The 24,177-nt window shown below is 55.3% G+C and overlaps 1 protein-coding gene across 1 annotated transcript in view; it reads left to right on the plus strand.

Annotated features, from left to right (window-relative positions):
- DNMT3A (DNA methyltransferase 3 alpha) overlaps window positions 1-24,177 on the plus strand; it is a 110,308-nt gene that overhangs the window by 67,354 nt on the left and 18,777 nt on the right. The window contains exons 5-6 of the mRNA XM_004696069.3: window positions 4,030-4,073; window positions 4,508-4,654. Of these exons, the coding sequence (XP_004696126.1) occupies window positions 4,030-4,073; window positions 4,508-4,654 (191 nt within the window). The remainder of the gene's footprint in view (window positions 1-4,029; window positions 4,074-4,507; window positions 4,655-24,177) is intronic.

Genomic DNA, 24,177 nt, shown 5'->3' on the forward strand with positions numbered 1-24,177 from the left:
TCCTGTGAGGGCCCAAATGCCAAGACTCTCTTGGGGTGACCGGGATCACTTTGCCGTCAGGGTCCTGCAGTGCAGTGCAGGGACTGGGTAATAGGCTGGCAGCCGCAGGCATCCGGGGGAGGACTGGTGCTCTGCCAGGCCAGGTGGCGGCAGAGAGAGAGAGAGAAAAGTGGATGGATGCGAGGCTGTGCAGGGTAAGAGGGAGAGACTTTCACACATCACACATCAGCTACTCCTGTAGAATCTTCATGCTGAGCAGAGAGGGAAAAACTGCAGCCCCGTCTGTACGTACATACGTACGTACCTTGTCCTGGGGGTATTCCTGTGTCGCCCAGCTATTCAGGAAGTAGAGAGCGACCAGGCCACCATAATCCCTGGAAGCCGGGCTGCTGAGATTGGTGGGCATCACCAGGAGGGGCGGGCCGCAGCCTACTGGGCTCTGCCAGGATATGGCAGGCAGGGGCTTAAGCGGCCCCTGTCCCCCACCTCAGCTGGTGCAGAGCGCATGCTCCGCCGGTGCCTTCAGAAGAGGAAGGAGACCAAGGCTCATGGGAGGAAATGGCCGGCTGTGGTCTCTGAGCTCTCTTGACTGCAGGTCGCTTTTCAGGGCGCCTCTGTGGTCCCTCCAGGATCCTTTTCATACTTTTAAGGTGGCATCCCGTGGCCCGCATACCCCCCTGTGTCCCTGTAGGAGTGTCTGGTCCTGTGCTAAACGGCAGGGAAAGACCCAGGAACGGGGAACTTAGAAGGACAATGGTCCCCTTCGGCAGCATCTGAGCAGTGCCTGGCTCCACTCCTAACACTATTGTGTTCATTGTGACAGGAGCAACCACGGCAGTGTGGCTCTCACGTACTGAGTCTCCACTCCGTGGAAGGCCCCACATCCTCTCCTGGCTACTCCGAGTGCGGTCCAGTGGGGGCTTAGCATCCTAATCTCCTGGGGGCTGGTAGGAAAGTCAGACTCTCAGGCCCTACCCCAGGCCTACCAACCAGAACCTGCACGTTGAAGGAATCCCTGTAATTCGTCTGCTTTCTAAAGTGTGGGGAACCCTGCACTGCATGTCTTTTATCTCCTCCTTGGGTTCCTGTGAGGAAGGCTCTTCATCTGCACCTTTTGCTGGATGGGAACGGTGAGGGAGCGAGGAAGTTAAGTCACTCACCCAAGAGTACAACGAGGAGAGGTTTAGATTAGGGCCAGCATAAGCTCCTCTCTGCCCAGAAGGAGCACCACCCAGTGTTGGGCCCCGACTCTCTCCTGAGGTCAGGCTGGCCTAGCGCTGCCATGGAAATTTGGGCTCATTTGAAAGAGAACTTAGTGTGGGCACATTCAGACTCACAGGTAAACAGCAGAAGGAAACTGGCCTCGCCCGCTCCCAGGACCTGAGATGCCCTAGGGTCAGGTCCATGCCTGCCAGGCTGCCCTGGAAGACATACAGCCACCTGGCCCTGCCCGTGACCGTGGGTGCGTGGTCCGGGCCAGGAGCAGATGGCCGGCAGAGGCAGGAGTGAGAGAGCAGCTGCCCGCAGTGACTCAGGACCAGTGCTGCATCGGAAGGCAGCTCCGCTTGTTTTGCTAGGTCAGGCTGGCGAATGAGTGAGCGAGGAAGCGAGCGAGCGGGTTCATGCCAGTGGGCATGCGCAGAGTCTGTCAAGGCGAAAATTCCAGAAAGCAGCGTTGGAGACTGCAGCAGGAAAAAGAATTGTGTTTTAGGGAGCACATGAGCTGGAAGGCGAGGCAGCAAGGTGCGGAGTTAAGGAACTATGTACGCGGTGGAGGGTAAAGAGAGCGTGGGTGCGTGCGTGCTAGCGAGTGAGTGTGCGTGCGCGCGTGTGCATGCATGGGAATCGGGAGCCCTGAAACCAGATCTCGGTTCCGGCAGTGAGTCTCTCCTCGCCCCCGGGCCTCAGTTTGCTCATCAGTGAAATTCCAGGATGGGCGAGTCCTGCGGTTCCCTGAACGGTTCTCATTCTAAGGAATAGATAACGAAGCCCTTCCCCCACTCAGAGCGCTAGGGAGGGGCTCAGCAAGGCGCCGCGGGAGGGATGCAGTTGGGGTCTGACTGCCAGACCTGATCTGCCCTTGGGGACCCCGGAGTCTAAGGAAGCCACAAGGCTGACACAGCCATGCAGGGAGCCTCGGGGCAGCGTCTCTGGCTCTCCCCTAGGCTGCTCGGTGGCCCTGGATGCTGCCGCCTGGCCAGTGGGTAGGAGCCCCCTTCCGGCAGCCCAAAGCCCTGCCGGCAGAATGGGGGGGCGGGAGGGGGGGGCGATGGGAACCACTCCCTGGTGGGGGGCGGGGCCCTGAGAGGTTGGGTCTCAGACTGTGGTGACAGGCCCCAAAGGAAGGACAAGGGAGAGACAGACATTGTGAGCGAGGCATACCATAAAAGGCCTGTCACGTTCCAAGCGGCAGCAGTGCACACCGGCACCCACACCTGTACCCGTGACAGACACACTCACTACACTTCCTCCCACGCACCTACCTCAGCCGCCAGCTCGTCCTCCTCACGCCTCTCTACACCCTGTCCCCAGAGTGTGTGATGGGTGACGTGTCCACACATCCACAGGTGGACCAAGCCAGGGCACGGACAGGGGCCCTTTCTCCCTTCTCGCAGCTCGCCAGGGCCGGTCCTGGGCCTGGGTGGGAGTTGCTGTAACCCAGGACACGGGACTGGGAGGACAGCAGGCTCTACTGGACCTACAGATGTCCAAGGAGCCTCAGGCCTTGGGGACGGAGAGGGAAGCCTGCTCTCGGGTGGCTGAGGGTGCAGAACCTTTAAATGCTGGGTCTGGTTTCCGCTTTGGAGCTAGGAGATGAAGCAGGGGCTGTTTTTTCCGTTTGGGGCTCTTTGTGCCTTCCCCCCTCCCCCACTTCCCATTCCCCAACTACCAACCAGAGTGACCTTCCTGTGAGGGCCCAAATGCCAAGACTCTCTTGGCTTCAGAGAAGGGAGTTCAAGGCCCAGGCTGGAGTCAGACACTCCCCCCACCTCAGACCGGAAGCGAGGGTAGGCACAGGCCACCTCACGCAGCCAGCAGAGGGCAGAACGGCAGGCCGCCTGGCCAGGCAAGCACATCTGAGTGGCCAGGGCCAGGGTAGGAGGGCAGAGAGGACTGGGACTTCCTAAGGATGTCATGTGGAAACATCCGCCTTCACGTGAGACTTATCTCTCAGGAGCTGGACTCGGGCCCTGTGAAGAATGGCCGATAAGCAGGGGAAGAGGCACAGGGAAAGGCCCGGCTTCCCTTAGAAGGGGCCCAAAGCCACGGTGACTGCGGGTCTGCAATATGCCAAGCGCTCACAGTCACTTCTTGAGTCCTGTTTATCCCTTTGGTGAGCAGATGGGCTGGGAGAGGCTACCGAGGGCACACTGAAGCAATTAGAACCTCAGCTCCCGCCCTTGCAAAGCTAAACTTGGGGCCGGGAGAAAGGGAGGCAGGACGGAGTAGAACCCTGATATTTAGAGCTGCTGGAGGTGGGGTGGGGAGGGGGCGCTTTTCAAACATCCCCGACACCGTTAGTCCCCATATGAGGAAACAGAGTCTCACAGAGACGAAGCGACACCACCCCAGTGTGGCAGCCGTCAGCCAGGGCCCCCCCACCTCCGAACCTACAGTGCCTTTGCTGGTATCCCACACATGGAAGCAGATGGCTGCTTCCTGCACGCACGGGGAAGGTTCCAGAGTCTAGCTCTCAAGTCCAGCCGTCCCTGTCCCGCCTTAGCCTTCCTGGTCCCTGTGCTGGGACAGGCGTCCTGTGGACACACCTGAGACAGTCATTGAGTCAGCCAGAAACCACGACACTGACTCCCTGCGGATGCTCCCCGCTCGGGCCTCAGACCCTTCCCCAGAGTGTGCTCTGCCTGGGGCTTTGCTCAGAGTCTCCAAGGCCAGCCCGCGGTGGGCCATGATGTGGGGGGGCATCAACAACGAGACGGTTGGAGGACACCTCCCTCACCCCCGGCCGTGGGGCCTCCGCGCTGCTCCTGTAACCCCATCAGCAGTCCCTTTCTCCTTCCCTCTCCGCAGGCAAAGGCCCGAAGGAGACCAGCATCGAGTCCATGAAGATGGAGGCAAGTGTTTCCCCCTGCCCCCCACCCAGGGGGTGGGGGGCTCTGTGCACCCTGACCTGGGAGAAGAGGCCCACCACCTTGAGCCCACGGTGGTGGCTCCCTCCCTGCCCCCTCTGTACACATCCCTCTCTGAGAAGGAGAGGAAGTGGGTGTGGAGGCTGGAAGTCCCCCAACAAGGCTGCCAGCTGGTCCCCCTCCAGAGAAAGAGCTCCTCCCCACATGCCCCCCGCCCCCACAGCACCTCCTCACTCTCTAGTCCCCGTCCCCCCCCATTGGCTGCCCAGCACTTACAGGGTGGGGGGGCGGGGGGAGTGCTCTCTGACCAGGAGTCAGAGGTCCTGCATTCTGTGTGAGGTGAGTGCCGGAGGCACAGACTCAACAGCAGGGCCCTCAATGCCCCTGGTAATGCCCCTGTCTGTCTGTCTTTGCCCTAGGGCTCCCGGGGCCGGCTTCGGGGTGGCTTGGGCTGGGAATCCAGCCTCCGCCAGCGGCCCATGCCCAGGCTCACCTTCCAGGCGGGGGACCCTTACTACATCAGCAAGCGCAAGCGGGATGAGTGGCTGGCACGCTGGAAAAGGGAGGTGAGGTGCCTGCTGGTTCGGGCTACAGCCCCTCTCGGCGACTGGAAAACCAGGGCTCGCTTGGCTCTCCCGGAGCCCCCATTTCCTCATGCTTCACGGGGGACTGCTTGATCCCCGGAGACTGTTTCATTCGGCCAATGGCTACTGAGCATTTACTGTCTGCGTACCAGGCAGGCACCGTACGGCCCTCTGGGCATGTTGGGTGCCTGCATTGACAGGCTGATGGGGAAGACAGGGGCCGAAATGGAGGGTGACTGAGTACATCTGTCAGCAGAGGCTTCTTGGAGGAAGTGGCAGCTAAGTGGAGATCTAAAGGACCTCCAGACGAAGAGCTGGCTGTGTGAGGCGTGGGAGTGGGGCGTGGGGAGGGAGGAGCATCCCAGAGAAGAAATAGTACAAGCCAGGCCCCGACTTGTGTGACAGACTGAAAGACTAGTGTGCACAGGAGCCGAGATGAGCAGGGAGCAGGGCCGAATGAGGGAGGCGAGGTGAGCAGGGGTCAGAGCACACAGGTGCTGGCCCAGAGCTGGTCTGATGCAGACACGGGGAGGCCACAGAGGTGTCTGTGCATCTGATAAAGGCGTGGTATGACTCTCTGCCTTGGTAGAGAAAAGGTGTGACACGGACTCAGGTGGCATCCCTTGAGACGGAGCAGAGGACAGACAGGGGTGCGATTTGGAGGCAGAATCGTCAGGCTGGCTGGTGGGTGGGTGGGAGGGTGAGGTGGACAGACTCAAGGCTGGGACACCCGGGTGGAGGGTGGGTGTCATGGATTTGGAACCATTGGGAATGGCTGGGACCCAAGGTTGAGATGGCCGCGGAGTGTGTGTCAAGTCAGTCTGGGGCTCGGAAGAGTCCGGCTGCAGATAAACATGTGGGTGATGGGGAGCAGAGCCCTGGCATGCAAACCCATGTAGCCCATGAGCCCATTTAGGAGAGAGAGCAGTGTCCCAGGATGGAGTCCACTCAAGAAGCCAGGCCACTGGGACTAAGCTGGCAGGTCAGAGACGGGACCTGAGAGAGAGACTAGGGTAAGGGGTGTCGTGTTGGGAAGAAGGCGGTTTTCTGGAGGGTGTGGCTGCCCAGCCCTGTGACAAGCTGCATTCCTGAGCCGGGCCCACTGCCCGCAACAATGGGCTCGAACATAGTGAGGATTTTGAGGCTGGCGTGGGACGCAGGTGTGTTGTACGTGGGTTGCTATGAGTCAGAACGGACTAGCTGGCACCTCACAAAAGCGGTCTGTACTCTGGCAGAAGTGCTGGGTGGGTTTGAACCCCTAAACTTTTGGTTATTCGCAAGTGCTTAACTGTTTGTGCCACGTAGCTGTTCCCATACCAGGCTGGGGAGACACAAGAGACTTTCAAGATTCCCAGGTACTCCTTAGACTAAGAGCGTCGCTATCTGGCTGTTTTCTCAATGACTTAGAGTGTGAAGAAATCGATTTCCCTTTCTGTCTCATCTCCATTCGGCGGCATTTGGCCCTTTCTTCTAAAACAACCTCCATAGGCCTCCTAGAAGTTGTGACCTCAGGTTCTCCCCAACTCCTCCAAATGCACCTTGTCGGTCAGGGTCCTCCTCTGTCCCCTAGCTGTGCCAGCCTGAGGTCTGCCCTGGACCCTCCCTGACCTCCCCTCGCCCAAGCTTCAGTGCTCCACCTGCTGTTTCCCTGGAAGGCCCAGTCTTACTTGGGAATGAGAACCCCAATCTGCCTCTCTCACCCAGCCCTGGTCCTCTGACCGCACTGTGAGTGCTGCTTCCCCACCCCATCTGTCCTTTGCAAGTGAATTCAGGGCAGCCTTCTTCAGCCCACTTCCAGAGCCCTCCCTATCCCAGCGCCAAGTAAGATCCTGGGGTTAGGGGAGGGCTCATTCTCCTAAAAGAAGAGGCAGGTCAAAAATAAAAAATAAGAAGAGGCAGGTCATTGGCCTTACCGGGAGAGCATCACCCTGAGCAGGGGCCTGGGGGAATCCTGCCGGGACTCAGCCAGGCTGCAGCAGGAAAGGGCTTTCGGCTTGTAAACCTTCTGGAAGGCAGAGAAAGGCATTCTGGGAAGGGGCAGAACAAGTGCCGCGGCTCCAAGGAGGCCCGGAGAACAGGCATGGGCGTTGGGAGTGTGGTTGGCAGTGAGGCCTAGGGGCTGGCAGCCCTGCTGGGGAATGAGGCCAGACCCTGGGCGGCATCCTGTCTCTTTTTTTCCCTTCAAAATGCCCCCTCCTCCCCTGCAAGCCTACTTTCCTTTTCCTGTGACCATCCTTGTCAGTCAGTCCACAGTGACTGAGTGAGGTCAACTCTCTAACTCTGCCCGTCCAAAATTGCCAACAACCCAGGCTTGCCCCCACCCCACCTCCAACGTTCAGAAACTTAAAGACCAAACCCCAAACCCAAAGCTGTTAAATTGTATTCTGACTCATGGCAACCCTAGATGGAGCTTCCGAGGCTGTCTATCTTGATGGGAGCCAGCGGCCCTCGTTTTTCTCCCGTTGAGGGGCTGGTGGGTATAAACAGCTGACTGTGCCGTTAGCAGACCACTGCTCCCCTGAGAACCCCACCACACCACCAGAGACGCTTTGAAGACCACAAAATGAAAGGAGCCTTAAAACACACGGATACGGAAAACAGGCCTCCCCCTCCTTGTTGGAGGCTGAAGTGGGAATTCCAGCAGCAGCTGGGAGGCCACCATCTTCGGTCTGTCCCAGCTCCCCTTCTTGTGATCTTGTCCTCCTTTCGGTCAGGGTTCAGCTCTGCAGCATCCTGACCAGGCCCTGCCCTCAGTCCAGTCGCTCGCCACTTCCCGACTCCTCCATCGGGTCTGAATTCCTCTAGCGGTTTCTCTAGACTTCAACCACCAGCCCACCTTTTGTGCTTGCCCTACTCCATGCGCCCTTCCTGCTGTGCTATCCCTTACCTGTTCTTCCGGGTTGAGTCTAAGAGCTGCCACCCTTTCCAGGAAGCTCGCCAAGATTTCTCCAGCCCACACTAACCTCTTCCCTTCTCAAAAGTCCTGTGACCCTTCCTGTTAATACTTTTGGATGTAGCATTTCTTAATAGTTCACATGGCATTTTTTACTACATGTTCCTTTCACATTCACTATACCACCTGTGTTAGTCCGGGTGGACTCATATGTGTATTAGAAAGAGGTTTATATAGAAGAGCAATTGAATATTGAGAAAACATCCCAGCCCTGTCCAGATCAAGTCCATAAGTCTGATATTAGCCCATATGTCCAACACCAATCTATAAAGTTCTCTTCGGACTCACTAAACACATGCAATGATGCTAAATGCAGGAAGATCACAGGACAGTGGGTGGGAAGTCTTTTGGACCAGTGGCAGTGGAAGCATCTCAGCACTGGCAGGGGTCTCCCGTGGCTTCTCCAACTCAGGGCACCAGCATAGTTCCATGTGTCTTGTAATGTCTCCCAGGGAGTGAGCAGAGAGAGAGATTGCATCCCACCTCCAGGAAGGAATACAGGAGTTCCCAGAATCATCAGGAGAAGGCCATGCCCATATGGAGGCCTCATTGGCTATGACCTGATAGGCTAGACTCTACCCCTTTGCTCAATTATGTAACTGCCACCACCCATTCCCCGCCCCCCCCCCCAACATGCCAACCCCAGTGTTGGGCAGGGAGGACAGGCTCAATGGACACTTGTTGGCTGGCTAAGCCTTCAGGAGGTTGGTGAATGGGTGGGGGGTGGGGGGTGGTTCTGCCCAGAGTGTTTGGGCCCTTGTGTTCCCAGCATGACTGGGCTCAGGTTGTTGGCTTGCAAATGGTGTTCCCAGGGGTGCTGATGGGTGTACCCGGTGGATAGCACGAGGCCAGTGGACCAGGGACACTGGGTTGAGTGGCTGGCCAACAGTCTTCTCCTGCCTGTGGTCCTGTCACTCCCACTGGGTCACTCCTGCACTTGAGGTGAGGAGCCGCCCTTGGCCATGGCAGAATGGACCCAGGTGGTCAGAGAAGGCAGTTCCCCCTCCAGAGGAGGGCAATGCCTGGGCTCTTCCCAGCATGCTGCCCTAACCATCAGAGCCAAGCGGATGCTGAGAAAGCATTGTAGGTTTAGGAAAGGCATCTCACGTGTGACGGCTGGGGCACAGAGACCTGGCCTAAGAGCAGAGTTACTTAGCCACCAGGTTTGTTTGACGGCTCTGCCATGGACGGAACCTCTCCTTTCATTACTCAGGTATAGCCCAGCTGTGCTGTGACTCACTCCCCTCTGCATCCCATCCAGAGTCTCAGCTGCTTGCAGACAGGGACCCGCATCTCCCTGTTCCTGGCTTCCAGGTGAAAGCAGAGACCTCTGATTCACGCCGCCTGACACTGACTAGATACTTGTGGTTGAGTTGCTAAAGGGCCCTTGGTGGTTTTGAGTTGTGGCAACCCTAGGGGACAGAGTGGGCACATGTGATAGCGTTTTCTAGGCTACCGGAACCCTATGGACACAGTGTTGAAATGATTAACTGCTCACCCAAAGGTCAATGGTTCAAATCCACCAGCTGCCCCAAGGGAGAAAGGTCAGGCAGGCCGCTCCCATCCGGATGGACCGCCTCAGCCCAGTGGAGCAGCTCAGCCGGTGCATTGATAAGGCTGCTGAGTTGAGATGACTCGATGGCATAGGGTATGGGTGGCTTCATCTTGATAGTGCGGGGTGGGTGGGTGGGGTGTCTTTTTCCCTAAGGAACTGCTGGGTGGGTTCAAACTGCAAACTTGGCAGTGAGTAGCTGCGTGCTCGACCGTTGTACCTGAGCCCTCAGGTATGTGATGCTTAATAAATCGGAAATCGTGGTGAGCACAAATAGCCTGGAGCCCAAGATACCCAGATCTCCCAACCTCTTTTTCCTCCCCACTCCCACTGGCACTCAAACCCGGAAGAAGCAGAGCAAGTAGGAAGGGACATTCAGGAAGGTCAAGGTGCTGTTTGCTGCTGCCTTTGGGAGTAGGTGCCAGCTGCCCCCCTCCACATACACCTGGCAAGTGCAGGGCTCATAAACTGCGTTCCATAGGGCTGCTTTTGGCTGCGGTCCTCACGCCAGCAACTGGCCAGGCCTTTCTTCCATGGAACTTCCAGGTGAGTTTGAACCACCTGCCTTGAGGTTCGCCATCGATGGAAAAACACTTGCATCACCCAGCCACTTGGTTGTGGTAGGACCTTCGATGTCCCTTAGCCTGGCAGAGGTCCCTTCTCTGTAGGTAAACTGGGCTGTACCCTGGTCTCCCAGGGGTGTCTGTCTCCATGAGAACAGTGCCCGTCAGCTTGTTGTTCACCTGGCCTGACCCCAGCTGGAGAGGTGCAGGCTCCCTGGGTACGTCTGCCCGCAGGGCTACCCGGGCAGCTGGTTTCCACCCCAGTTTGCTAAATGAGTAATTCTGAACGCTGAGTGGCCTGGATTCATGCACACATAACGTGTAACACTCCAGCACAGAGTCAGCCAAGAGGAGCAGCTTGGTTTCGTGTTTTTCTTTTCTTTTTCCCCCCAATGTTTTAAGAACGATGCGCTACATTCATGTACAAAACATCCTCTCTCCCCTATGAGATTTTCATGCCTTCCCCAGACGTCCCCAATGTTATCTGTTTGGTATATTTACAGCTCAGTTGTTGTTGTCTTCCCCCCCCCCCCATGCATGTGTGTGTGTGTGTGTGTGTATGTGTCACTTTATCATTATACTTCATAGTTGCTTTTTTATTTTTGTTTTTGGCTTTTCTTTTTCATAAATGGAACCACACTGTTGTTTCGTTTTACAGCTTGGCTTTTCACATCCAAATAGGCTCGGCCATGTGATGACTGTGCCCAGCCGCTGGGTGGACAGCCAGGCCTGTCTGTTCTCACTCTCTGACCGGCGGGCCTTGGTGTTGTGGACCGTCTGTGTAGACATGGCAGCAGTGAGCTGCCTCGCCAGGCTGGCTGGTGCCTCTGTGCCTCTGTATTTCCCTACGGTCGATACCTAGAAAGAGCAGTGCTGGGGCAAAGAGGGGTGCAGGTTTGGCGACGCTCGGCCAGCTGTCCTCCAGAACAGTGGGCAGCCCCGATGGCTGCTTCCCAGAGCGGGTCTGAGATTTCCACCTTTGAGGGCATTAGTACTCTGCTGCTTTGCTGGGTGGGGGGCTGGCATCTCGTTTATTACTATAATTAGCGTTTCCCAGATAAGAGGCGAGGGTGAGCATCCTTCTTTTCTGTTTATTGGCCATTTGCGTTTCTCTGGTGTGAGCTCAGCCAACGCAGCTTCCACCCCTGCAGTGGAAACACCAGACTGCTTCCGGCCCGCCCAGTGGATCTGACAGCAGCCGTGGTGCCAGATGCCACATCACAAACAGCCACTGAGCACCAGTCAGTCCGTGGGCTTTGGGGATGGAGAGCTGAGCACGGTGTGACTACCTGGCTTTTGTCTAGTTCAGGAGGCCAGGGAAGGCGACACTGAAGTAAGTGAGCGAGTGATGGGCCGTTTCAGGGTGCAGGACCTGACTGGCAGCCACTTATAAATGAGTGAAAACCCCAACTCTGGCTAGCTGGGTTCAAAACTACCATCCCCCCTCCAGGAGATGGCGGCATTTGGAGCAGGCATGGCAAGTGCACTGTGCCAGAGGGCTGGGCACATTTGAAATGGACATCAGTCATGCTTCCCAGGGCTGGCCTTCAGGATGGCCGTGAAGTTGTCGTCTTAGACACTCCCCAGGGTGTTCCCCTCTGCCTAGGGCACCAAGGGAATCGCTCTTGGATCCAGCCTCGCTCTTTAAATGTGAGAAAGAGGCCGAGGGGCAGGAGGAGGTGCTGTTCCGACCCAGGGTCCCACAGCTAGTCACTCCCACGCCTGACTTAGGGGAGGGTCAGAACTATACTGAGGGCCTCCTCTGTGCCAGCACTACACCAAGAGTCTTCTCTTTCCCCATAAACCTAGGAGATAATATTCCTACACCCGTTCACCCTAAGAACCATTTTGTATCCCCCTTTTACTCCAAGGAAACCAAGAATTCCCTGCGTAAGAGTCACACAAATGGGAAAAACTGGACGCCAAGCTCTTTCTGCTTCTCTCGCTCCCAGCGACTCATCCAGAAGCCCTCCTTCCAGGCTTCGAGTGCCGGGTCGCTTCCCAAAGTATGGGGCTAGGAGCCCGCCTGCCCGCCATTCTCCTCTGGGAGGCCCAGGTCTCCGCAGCCCGGCCCTGCAGGGCGGGTCCCTCCCCCTCCCTGCACCACTCCCTTCCCTTGGTTTTGCCCAGTCCTCAGGATCAAACACAAGGGGGCTTCATAACGGTGGGAGGAAATTGTCCTTCTCCTTGAGTTCCGTCTTTCCCACAACATTTTTGGAGCCCCTCCTATAGGAGGGTAGTCCAAGTGCATCCCCGAGAAGTCACAGAGACTTTGACGGAACTGTCACAAGCTAAAGCTCACCTTCCTGGCATATACTTCCTCTTCCGAAGGCGGTCTTCCTGCCGAACGGCTCTCCGAAGAATTCTGCACTCCTTGGTTCACGTCCCAATGGGAGCTTGGCCATCCTGGAGAAGCTCGCCGTGTTTCTTTGAAATGTTGTTTGGGAACCACCCTTTCACGGGTCGCCCGATTCATCACACTAGCAAAATGACAGTGGTGAAGTAGAAATGAAAATAATCCTGTGGTTGGGGGGTCCCCACCTCATGAGGAACTGTATTCCAGGGTCGCGGCCTGAGGAAGGCTGGGAACCACTGGGGTAGGGAAACACAAAAAGCTGAAGGGGCAGGGGCAGGGCTGTAGGGTAGATGCAATGAGGGTCCCGGGTGGAATTCTGGTTGGGCAGCCCTCTTGTGATGGAAAAACCATTCCTTTTTCTCACCACTGCAGTTCCAATTTTTCTTAAGTTTTCTCCCACGACAACCCTGTGTCTTTTGAGAAAAATCTATCAAGAGGACCCCTTTTGAAATCCCAACCGTCGCCATAACCTTCGTGTAACTGACCGGGCACAGCCCCTTGGAAGCCACGGTTGCGATCAGGCCTTTGTTTTGAAGGCCCCCCCCCCAGTGAGACCAAGACAGGTGTATTGTGCAGGGAAGGTGTCTGCCACCACCCACTGTTGCAGGGACATATTGCCGCACGTTCCAACGCTTCAGGCATCTTGTTACATTGTGACGTTGGATTAAAGGAATGTTGGAATGAGGTTCAAGGGACCTGGTTTCTGGTTTCAGCTTCTGCCGATTTGAGGAGGCCTTCGTCCTCCCGCCCCCTATTGTAAGGTGACAGAAATGGGCTAGGTGACTCCCCAGAGAGTCTAAGATTCCATCATTTTTTATTTCTCGGACGGGCAATGATGGTCTCTAGTTCTTTCCGCTTCGTTACTGCCTTGTACAAACAAACTCAAAAAACTCACTGCTATCAAGTCAACGCTGACTCATAGCGACCCCCTTGTGGGTTTCTGAGACGGTTTACAGGAGTAGAAAGCCCAATTTTTCTCCCATGGCACGGCTAGTGGTTTTGAACTGCCAACCACTCAGATCATAGCCCAACGCATAACCACTATGCCACCAGGGCTCCTTGTCCATACATTTTAAAGAAATTATTTGAGTGACTCCTCAGCCTGATACAGAGGCACGCACATCAGTCATCCTTCAGAAATCTTCAAACGAATTGTAGTAAAGTTGTTTACTTGGTGCTAGGGCACGGCTTTGTCTCTCCTCTCCACGGCTCTCTCTTCTCTTCTGTCCTTTGAGGCTCAGGCCAGGAAGGTAGACCAGGATGTTCCTCTGTAGATGCCTGTAGCCAGGTGGGAAGAAGTGGTTTGAGTTCATGGCTGAAAAAGTAACGTCCCAAAGTCTGCCCACCCGGCACATGCTGGCCTCCCGGAACACATCGTCCTGTGCCATTTTGTCAGCTCAGGGATCTCAGTCCCTGCTTTCCGCCTTTGGTCGCCATCTATTTGCGACCCGTTGATCGAACAAAACTCAGATGCATGGCCACCATAGCGATCTCTGGCTCAGAGTGCCCCTGCCGGGCAGAGTAGAAGGAACTGCTCCTGTGGGTTTCTGAGGCTTGCAGTCTGTACAGGAGCAGGAACCTCATCTTTTGCCTGTGGAGTGGCTGGTGTGTTCACACTGCCGACCTTGTGTGTAGCAGCCCACCCTGTAGCCCCCTAGGCCACCAGGCCGGTTTCTTTTTACGAATCATGTAATCATCCATGATTTCAATGTGTTGTCCGATGGTGTGCTGTTGTTGGGTGCCGTGGGGTTGATTCTGAGGATTCTACTCACAAAGCCCCCGTGGGAGAGAGTAGGAGATCTATCCCATAGGGTTCTTAAGGGTCATCTTTAAGGGGTCAGATTGCCAGGTCTGTCTCCCAAAGAGAAGCTGGAGGATTTGAACCGCCCACCTTTAGATTATTAGCTGGGTACTTAAGCCACTGCTCCGCCAGCGTCCCTTTGTGTTGAATGTTTACTGAGCCTATACTCTGTGGTCAGCCTTTGATATAAACGGAATGTGACAGAGAACCCATGTGCTAACATTTTCTAGACACAGGGAAATGTGTGGGGAAGCAGAATCCCTCTCTCCCCTACGGGAGATATTCAGGGGGATTAATCAATTGGGGTCCCCCCCCCACAATGAAGGCAATTCCAACACCTAGTGACTGTGTGAAGAACTGCTTCCTAGGGTTTCTAAGACGGCAAGTCTTCACAGACACAGCTTTGTCTTTCTCCTGGTGTGTTTGAACCCACCTCACAGTGACTAGCCCAACGTTTAACCCACTACGCCACCAAGGTGCCTTCGATTGGCGTTGACGGGCCTTCATTCAGTGCTTACCAAATCATGAGCTGGTGGCGGTGGTGGTGGAGACAAATTGGAGCCAGCGCAGTCCTGAGCACTGACTGCCTAGAGGAGGAGGCAGGACCACTCACAGCTAGCGTCTCCGTCTGTGGGGCAGGCTGGCTCTGTGCTGGGCCACCAGGCATCTGGGAAGCACGTGGCAGGCTGAGAGCGCCTCTCCTGGGACTCAGGAAAACTCCCTGGAGGAGGTGTCCGCTGAGGAACAAACCGGAATCAGGCTGTGTGTTGTCCTTAGGTGCCTTCCAGTCAATTCCAACTTAAAGTGAACCAAACACACCCTCACGATTGTCGCAGCCACGTGTCAGTCCATCTCACAGTGGGCCTTCTTTTGTGCTTACCCTCTCTCCAGTATGGTGATGTCCTTCTTCTGGGACTGGGCCTTCAGGATACGATGTCTTGTTTGGAGAGCAGAAAAGAGCTGGTAATAGAGTATGGGGTTTGGAGAGGGTAGTTAATGAGACTAGAAAGGAAGGTGACTGGGAGAGGGCCTTTCTACCCTAGTGAGAACTTGGGCTCCTTCTGCAGTGGGGGAAGGGTGGGGTGGGGAGACTTGGACAGATGTGTATTTTAGGAAGATAACCCTGGGAGGGAAGCCCTGGGAGGAAGGCGGAACAAAGGTCCAGGCAATGAGAGGCCATTGCAGTTGCTTTTGGGGAAAAGAGAAACCTGGCTTGAGGCTTTGAGGTTTTCTGAGATAGAGAATCTGAGATCTGGGAATCCCAGCTCAGGAAAAGCAGGTTTGGGGCAGGCAGGTGGGGGGCGGACTTTCATTTTCAGAGGAATGTATTTGGTGGGCAGGTTTTCTTTTAAGTTGAACTTATCATCAATGTTTTATTAGTGTGTGTATCATCACTAAGAAATCTGCCTATCTCAAGGTCACGAAGCTAGCCTTGAGAGAGGGTGGCCTGGTGACTTAGGCTCTGGCCATGCTGCATGCTGCCTGTGCGACGTCAGCAGGGTGGCTGCCAGCTGGGGAGAGGTCTAGCAGGCCACAGGGAACCAGGCAGCTGGCAGAGGCAGAGACTAGCCTGGGACTGGAAGCCCAAAGCGGCCCTGCCTGGAGGACCGGTCAGCCAGGATAGGGAGGACAAGCATAGGGCGGCTCTCTGGGGCAGGGGGGAGCTGGGGAGAAGTTGGAAAGAGCTCTTGAGCCTGTTAGCCTTGCCACCTGTTTGCAGAGCCCTTTTAGCTCCCTTCTAGGCCCAGTGGCTATGCCTCAGCCTTCCCCTCCCAGTCCACACACTCTCCCATGCCCTGCTGACCCAAAGGTTAAAGGTTCCGCTGCCTAACCCAAAGGCTGGGGCTTCAAAGCACCCAGGGCCTGGCAAGCCGAGCTGCCTCTGTCTTTACAGCCAAGAAAACCCACCCGGGCAGGTTGCTTTGTCCCAGCTGTGTGCTTGCTAGGGAGGGCAAGCAGCGTGCGTGCGTGTTTTACCTTTTGTCTGACTTGTAGTTCTTCACAAACTCTCCACACACGTCACAGAACTCTGCTCTCCTGAGTCCATTCTGACTCGTCGGGACCGGACAGGACACAGTCCGAGACGAGAATGCTTTACGGGAGCAGTCTCATTCTCCCTGTGGGTTTCGGACACTGACTGCTGACCGGAGTAGAAAGCCAGGTCTTTCTCCCTCGGAGCAGCTGATGGTTTCAAACTGCTGACCTTGTTAGCAGTCTGCGGTGGACCCACCATGCCATCAGGTCTCCAAACTAAACACACTCACCCCCTGGAGCCGACTCACAGCGATGTTGTCGGACAGGGTAGAACTGCCCTGTGGGTTTCCGAGACTGGCCGATTACCGGAGCAGAAAGCCTGGTCTTTCTTCCTCGGAGCAGCTGGTGTTTCCGTCTGTAGCGCCTGCTGTTAGCAGCCCAACGGGTAACTTGGACTGTAAGCACTATGCCACCAGAGCCCCTGCCAGGGTTCCACTTTTGTCAGCGCAGGGTGGACAGTCTGTAACATGTTTTCCCTTCCAACTCAAAGATGAAATGAAAACAGGAATCAAACAGCTCCGTCTATATTTGAAACCGCATGTCGTTTGGAAGACAATTTTCTGGGGCAAAACACACAATTCAGTTGAACTTGCTTTATTGATACCGAAGGTGCTGTGGGGATTGTGTTTCTGAAAGGGTGGGTCTGTGTCTAACCCCCTTAAGATTCCCGTGGGGATGCATTAAAACAATTCCTAGTTCTGGTCCCCATTCTGAACTCCAGGTGCGTGTCTCCGGCTGTACCCGGATCATCTGGTCAGAATCACCTGGGGTTTGCAGAAGTTCTAGAAGCACCAAGCTCTGGGTGAAGACAAGTACATCAGTCTGACCCCAAGGAGATTTCCCCCAAAGAGGAACACATTCATACAATATCACCCATCGTCTGGGAGATGCGGCTTCTGTACCATTGATGTCGGTGGTTCACTGCACATTAGAATCACCTGGGATTTTTATTTTATTTTAAATCATTTTCCCGGGGGCTCTTACAGCTCTTACCACAATCCATCCATCCATCGTGTCAAGCACATTTGTACATATGTTGCCATCATCATTTAAAAAACATTTTCTTTCTACTTGAGCCCTTGGTATCAGCTCATTTCCCCCCACCTTCCCTCACCCCTTCCCTCCTTCACGAACCCTTGATAATTTAAAAATTATTTTTTTCATGTCTTCCACTGACCGCTGTCTCCCTTCACCCACTTTTGTGTTGTCCGTCCCCCTGGGACGATTATTGTAATCAGTTCCTCCTTTCTACCCCCACCTTCCCCTCCTGCTATCTCTACTCTCACCCCTAACTCACCCTCCATCCTTCTCCCTAAACCAAATAAACCCCCAAACCAGTGATTCTAACGGGCAGATCTGATCTGCCGGCAGGTGACCACATAGCAGAGTCTGAAATAAAGAGGAAGAGCCAGCTAGCCGACCTAGGGGACCCTTTCAGACCCAGTTGGGGGAAACCGGAAAGGAATTCAGGCGATTCCTTTGGGATGGAGATGTAGGCCTTCCTGTGGGTTTCAGAACAATCTACTGCTGGGCTGGGCTCTTCCTGGAGTCTTGTCTGTGGACCTTGAAACTCAAGAAGGTCGCATGTCTGAATCTGAATGGCGGTGCCTTAGGCCCCTCCTCCTGCCACCTACAGCAGGAGGCTGGTGGGGGAAGGGAAACGGCCCAGGTTTTGTTAAGCTTACCTGGTTCCTGTTCTGGCCAGGGTCCAGTTGCTAACAGGCAGAGCCTGGCACGAGGGTCCTTCCACCTCTGACATCCTAACCCGCGGCCATCGAGTCCATCCCGGCGCCCGAGAGTCCATCTGGGCCCCACGGCCTTGTCAGTGGCTGGTTTCTCGGAAGCAGACCGCCAGGGCCAGGTGCCGCTAGTGGATTTGAACCGCCGCCCTGTTATTAGTTAGCAGGAGAGGGCGTTGTGGCCCCCTGGTGAGAAGCCCTTCCTCAATCTTCAGGAAGCTAGGGACTTTCATAGGGCTCTGTCCAAGACCCCACACTCAGTCCTTCTGCTGGACTTTGCCAGGAAGGGGCGGGAGGGTCGGCTGAAGTCTGAGGACTTAAACACTCACACACACACCCAACCTAGATACCTGCCCCCCCCCTCCATTCCCTCCCTGCTCCGAGCCCAGGCTAGCCCAGGGGTTGCTGTGCAGAGCCAGCAGTCCTTGCTGAAGGGGTGGCTGGGGAAGGAGAGCGGGTTTGTGGAGGCACCCCCAGTGTGACGAAGAGCCAGCAAGTGGAAGGAGGGGCAGCTGCAGCTACTGAAGCTTCATAGCAGGCCTGTGAAACCAGGGCTTACACACCTGGACCAGGAGGGAAGTGGAGAGAATGAGGGGGCCAAGAAGGACTCGGGAGAGATGGGGGAGAGGGGACCAATTCGTGAAAGGCCCCCCGCCCCACCAATGCAAAAGCCGATTCCCTTCCCTGCCTTTTACTCAGTAGACCAGAAGTTCAATGTTCAGAGGGAGCTATCTGGACTGGCATGTGGGTCCAGCGAGCCATAATGTACACAGGCATCTGCAGATGCTCCCACTGAGCCTGCAGAGCCTATCCGAGGCCCCTGGGAAGGTGCACTCTTGGCTAGTTGAGCCCTCTGACCTCGCAGCCTCCCGAGTGGAGTGCTCCTGCCTGACCTCTCCTTTCAGCACTTGTACAAATCGGCACCAACGATGTGCCACCTAATTGCATGCCATCTTGAATGAGGGCTGTGGCTTTGTTGGGGTGGGTCTTGGGGACACAGGCTGTAACAGAGAAGAGTGGGCGCCCACTTCTCCACCTCGCCAGTGTCCTCCCCCACCTGGCTATGCAGGTGCTCAGGACAACTTGCTTCTCAGGTGTGCCCCAGGCAGGAATACAGGTTGGCTCCAGACACAGGCCCCAGGGGACAAAGGGCTGTGTCCCATACACTGGCTCAGCTGCTACTCCCCGTCTGGGGCTCAGGAGATTTGGCCAGAGGCAGGGCCCAGGTTTGGGGTGATGGCAGAGAGCCCAGCTAGACAAACACACTTTAGTTGCCATGGGGACACCTTTCTCTTTATTTTTTTTTAAATCGGGAGGAAGATGGCGTTTTCTTTCAGCCTCAGATCATTTGCCTGGGCTGCCCAGACATTGCACGCTCCTCTGAGACTCCACTGCCTTCCTCTCGGAGCCTCCAGTAACTTCTGCCCCGGGATGGCTGCTTGAGCACTTTGGTTTCAAATCAGTAGCTGCGCACAGCAGGTTGTGGCTGGAGGGGAGGAGGGAAAGGCCTGAAGCCCCAGCTGCTCACTGCAGGGGGACAAGGCCGCCCTTCCCCCCACTCCCTCCAGGCCACACCCTCTTCAATGCCCAATGCCCAACTAGCTGACCCTGGGGGGTAGCTCAGTTTCCTCTTTTCTTAAGAGGGGGTCAGCCAGGGCCATTAGTGGTTTCCACACCTGGCTGGTTTCAGACTCACCTGTTGTTCCTTGCCATCAAATTGGTTCAGATTCGTGGTGACCCCACGCATGTTACGGGACTGTGACTTAGGAAGCAGACTGCCTGGTCTGTTTTTCCCTTACGCCTTTCGGTGGGTTTGAACTGCCAACCTTTCCGATAGCTACCCCACTTAACCATTTGTTAATACCCGGGGGTGGGGTGGGGGGTGGTGATGGTATTCCTTCAGAATCACCCACAAAGGTGTTTGTTTTTTTTAAAAAATAGATGTCCTGGGCCCCACCCCAAACTTGCTGATTTGACAGGGTTAGGGCTCAAGACACTGTTTTTAAGACCATCCTTGGGTGATCCTGATGCAACTAACGCCAAGTGACTTTAGGATCCTCCTAGCAAGAGGATCTGTAAGATCCTCGTGCTGAGAAAGGGCCGCCCATGCCTTGGCGTTAGTTCCTAAGAGCCCCCAAGATCCCCTATAGGTCCCTTGTCAAAAGGAGGGCATTTCCGGATCCCGCGGACTGAACCAAGACCCCGCCCGCACGTCTCCCCCATTGGAGAAGGCAGGAAAGAGAGTGACAGGAAGGGGGGATGTTACCATAACAACTAGCTCTAGGCAGAGGCCTCCCTTCCAGGGGCTGGTACTTCACCCCAGAAATGGTGGTTTCCATGGAGATGGGTTACTGAGGGGAAGGGGGCTGTTTGCCCCGCTTAGAGCCTTATTCAGAGCTGCCAGAAGGCAGGACATCTCTAGGTGGGAGCCTTGGACCCCTGTCAATTTAGATCCCCCCACCCTTCCCCCCCAACATGGCCTCTGCTCTCCTGGTGCCCGTCTGACACTTTCTCCCTGCTTAGTTGCCCTCTCTGTGACTGGTCTCCCTAGCAACAAGTCCTGCTAACTTCATGCTGTTGGCTCTGTGGCTATTTTTAGCTTTCCTGTTAGCCGCTTGGTGCTGGTCATTTGATTGCCCGCTTCCACATGGACTGCAGGGGGGTCAGAAAACAAAGCTTCCTGGCCTCTTTTGGGAGCCAAGACCTGGACCTCCTAGTGACGCCTGACTGATGACTGATTAGTATTGTGCCAGAGACCCCACCTCGAACTTGGGCAGTGGGCTTGGGGTGAGGTTCCTGAGAGCATGCTACACTCCCTGCACCAAGCACTGTGCTCACTCCTCTCCTGCAGGCCAGGTCCCAGGGTCCGCACAGCTTCCATGTGGTAGAACAGAACCCAGCGCTTGCCCTCTAGGAATGTATAAAGGAGAAAGGCAAGCTCCGTGTGAAGGACTTTGGTGGAGTAGTGTGCTACTTACCACAATGTGGGCAGTTCAAATCCACCAACAGCTCTGCGAGAGAAAGATGAGGCTTTCTACCCCGTAGAGTTACCACCTCGGACACCTAGAGGCCGTTGTACCCTGCCCTGTAGGGTCACGAGGAGTTGGAATCAACTCGATGGCAATGTGTTTTTGAGAGTTTTAAGAGATTACCAAGTGGAGGCCAGAGGAGGGGCAGGGTCATTTTACAGTGCGGAGCGATGAAGGTGAGGGCCAGCATTTTATTCCGCCCAATAAAGTTCTCCGTGATGCTGGGAAAGGCCTGCCACCCGTGCCGGGGTCCAGTTCAGTAGCCCCTAGCCATTCGTTGTCATTATTGAATATTGGAATGTGGCGGGTGCAGCCCGAGAACTTGATGTTCAGTGAATGCAGAATCAGGGTCTGAGCGTCAGTGTCCCCAGGAGATGTTTCCATCAGGCTTGGGTGGACCACTGGATCATTCTGCTGCCAGCCCATCCCAGTTGCCCTACCCTTTTGAACCATGCCGGCCCCTCCTCTCCAGCATTCCACTGTATCAGCCATGTGACTTTTAAAATACAACTTCCCTCCCCCATCTCATTGTCCTTAGGAGATGCTGGTGGGCTGGGGCCTGGGAAGGGCAGGTGTCTTCTCCTGGTTTGCATCCCTCAGGAGTCCAGCTCAACAGTTAGGCTGACTCTGGGGAGTTCTGGGGGCACTGTGGGGTAGGCATTGGGCTGCTGACCAGAAAGTTGGTGGTTCAAACCCACTAGCAGCTCGGTGGGAGCAAGATGAGGCTGTGAAGATTTACAGCCTCAAAAAGCTTGCACAGGGTCATTATAAGTTGGAATTGGCTTGTGGGCAGTGGTTTTGTGGGATTTGTAGGGACCCTGGTGGCAATCCTGGTGAAATGCTCACCTGCTAACCAAAAAATCAGCTGTTCAAACTCACCTGTCAATCCTTGGGAGAAAGATGACCGCCTTGGGAATTTTATAGGGCAAGGCTAATCTGTCTCAGAGGGGTAAGAGTGATTGAGTTGTAATCTACTCAATGACAGTGGGTTTGGGATCTTTATCACCATCAAAAGGCCTCTCCCTCTAACAGCCTGAGGGGGGTACCTTGTGAGGAGATGGAGGTCATCTGTAACCTGAGTCCCTGGAGGCTGCTGATCGATTCCTTCCTGATCTTTTACTACTAAAATCACCTGCCTTAGATCTAGGTGTCTCTTCTGTATTGGGATCTGTTCACTGACCCCAAAAGACAGGGCTCTCATTCTATATAAAAGGACAATGCTTCCTATCCCCATAGCTAGTGGTGAAGGAAGGTCCCCTGGGGCACCTTTGAGCCTGGGCTTCCCTGTGCTTAAGTTGGGAAACTGGAAGAAATGAGATCTTCATTTTCAAGGATGAGAATAAAGTAGTTTGACAGCTTGGGATGGGGGCGGGGTGTTGGGTTGGGAGACAACTTCCACAAGAGAAAGTGATGTGGTCATTCCTGACACTTGCGTTCTGGGTGTACCCTGAGGCCCCATGACTGGCAGATGCAGTCCTAAGACGCTGATCTTAAACTGTTTAGCCGTATTTAATGGGAAAGGGAATGGCCAAGAGAGACCCAGTGTTTGAGAAGCGCTGTTAAGCCAGATCAGTAAGTTCCTTTTGAGAGGGGGCATGGGGTAAGTTAGGACACAGGTGTCAAGTTGGCTCACTAAAGAGGCCTGGATGCTGAAAGGTATCAATGAGAGAAGGCTTAGCAAGTCCTATTGTACTCTGGATAGGTTGGGAGCCAGGAAGAGAACACATTCAGGACTTCTGGCATCGTGGTGGCACATTGGGCTGCTACCTGCAAGGTCAGCAGTTCAAAACCACCAGCCACCTTCTCGGTGGGGAAAAGAGGATTTCGACTCCTACAAAGAGTTACAGCCTCAAAAATCCACAGGGGAAATTCTTATCCTGTACTACAGGGTCGCCGAGTCAGAACTGACTGTGAGGTGAGATGGGGGTCTCCTGGGAAATTAGTCCATCAAAATGGATTGAAGCTAGACAGTGCTTGTGCATTTTGGAATGACTCTTTTTTTCCCCTTGATATGGATTCTGAGGAAACGTTTTGACACCCCCCCTCCCCCTAAGTATAACTTGGAAAGGCTCTCTGACTTAAGAGCACTCTTCCATGAGGCCTGCTTGCTCTGGTCTCCAGGAAGGACAATGTCTTGACCTCATTACACCAGCACCTGTCCCAGCTGGTTATATCCCAGCTGACTGAGGCTAGAGGAGGTAGCATCCAAAGATGCTGAGCCTCCAGGCCTGTGAGGGCCCGTGTCATCACTCTTGTCTTGCACATGGGAAAACACGCTTCCCAAGTTCAAGTGGCTTGTCCAAGGTCACCGTGGTTCAATCAGAACCCAAACCCAGGTCTTTGGCCAAGCACCACTACTAACCAACCAGCCCTCGGCTGCTGGGAGCTCTTCATGCTTACAAACTCAAACCAGGGAAGACCTTTGGAACATACCCACTTAGTTGGAAAACCGGAAGCTTTTGTTCATGGCCTCAGGACACAGCTGACCTCCTGCCATTGTCCAGCCAGGATCCAGAAAGCAAGAGTTGACGCCTCTGTGAACCTAACCTATCTTACTTCCCCTTCCCACCTGACCTCATTCCAAGGTAAGGCCACACAGAGGGCCCCAACCTTATTTGCCACATCTTTTTGGTTGTCTGGCCCATCTGGCTTGGTGTTCCTAGAGCAGTTTCTCTTTCCGGGTGTTTGCCTTTCAACCAGCTTTTCCTATCTTGTTCAATCTGTCAGCTCCTTGAGGGCAGGGCCTACATTTTCTTTAACTGATGCTACAACCCACCAACCAAATATAAGCCTGTGGGTGGAGACGTACGTGTGTGTTAGAGAGATACATCGCTAGGAGAGGAGGGAGCTTGAAATGGCGGAGGCTGCATCTGGGGGAAGAGGGGGGTTGATCCGGGGGAGGAGTAATGTCCTTTTCTTCAGCCCTCGATACTTGTCCCAGGAAGGAAGGAGTCGCTTAGCACCAGCTCCCCAACCTTGTAAAGAGGGGGGAAATGACAAATCCCAAGAAGACGCAGAGGGACCCAGGGGGATGCCGGGACTTGGCTGCGAAGCGGTTTCCCAAGCCTCAGCTCCGGGAGCCGCCCACTGCCGGGCCCCCCTTTGCATCCACCTGTGGTGCGAAGCGGAGCGCCTCCCCGCCTCCCCTCGCAGTTCGTCCCGGGGCGCTCCCAACGTCCGTGCCGGCGCCTCCTGGCCATTCCTGCCTGCTCTGAGTTTTCCTCCCGCTTCCTCGGCCTCTTCTCCACTGCGAGCTCTTTGGGGGTTGGACTTGGAGACTCACTTTTAACAACTTTCTCCTGGCTCGCCTAGACTGTTGGAATCCGCCCCTGCGCTCTTGCCCGGGGCTGCCGGCTCTCCGAGGGCCCCCAGTTCACCCCCAGGACTGGAGCGCTGCCCCGGCCTCCCTCCGCTCCCCACGGGCTCCCGGCCTCGCCCCGGGCTCCGTGCTGATCTCTTCCAGAGCTGGGGAGGGGGG

The sequence above is a fragment of the Echinops telfairi genome, unplaced genomic scaffold (assembly GCF_000313985.2).
Source record: "Echinops telfairi isolate 266 unplaced genomic scaffold, ASM31398v2 ScPeMD7_9;HRSCAF=40, whole genome shotgun sequence".
Classification (NCBI taxonomy): Eukaryota; Metazoa; Chordata; class Mammalia; order Afrosoricida; family Tenrecidae; genus Echinops; species Echinops telfairi.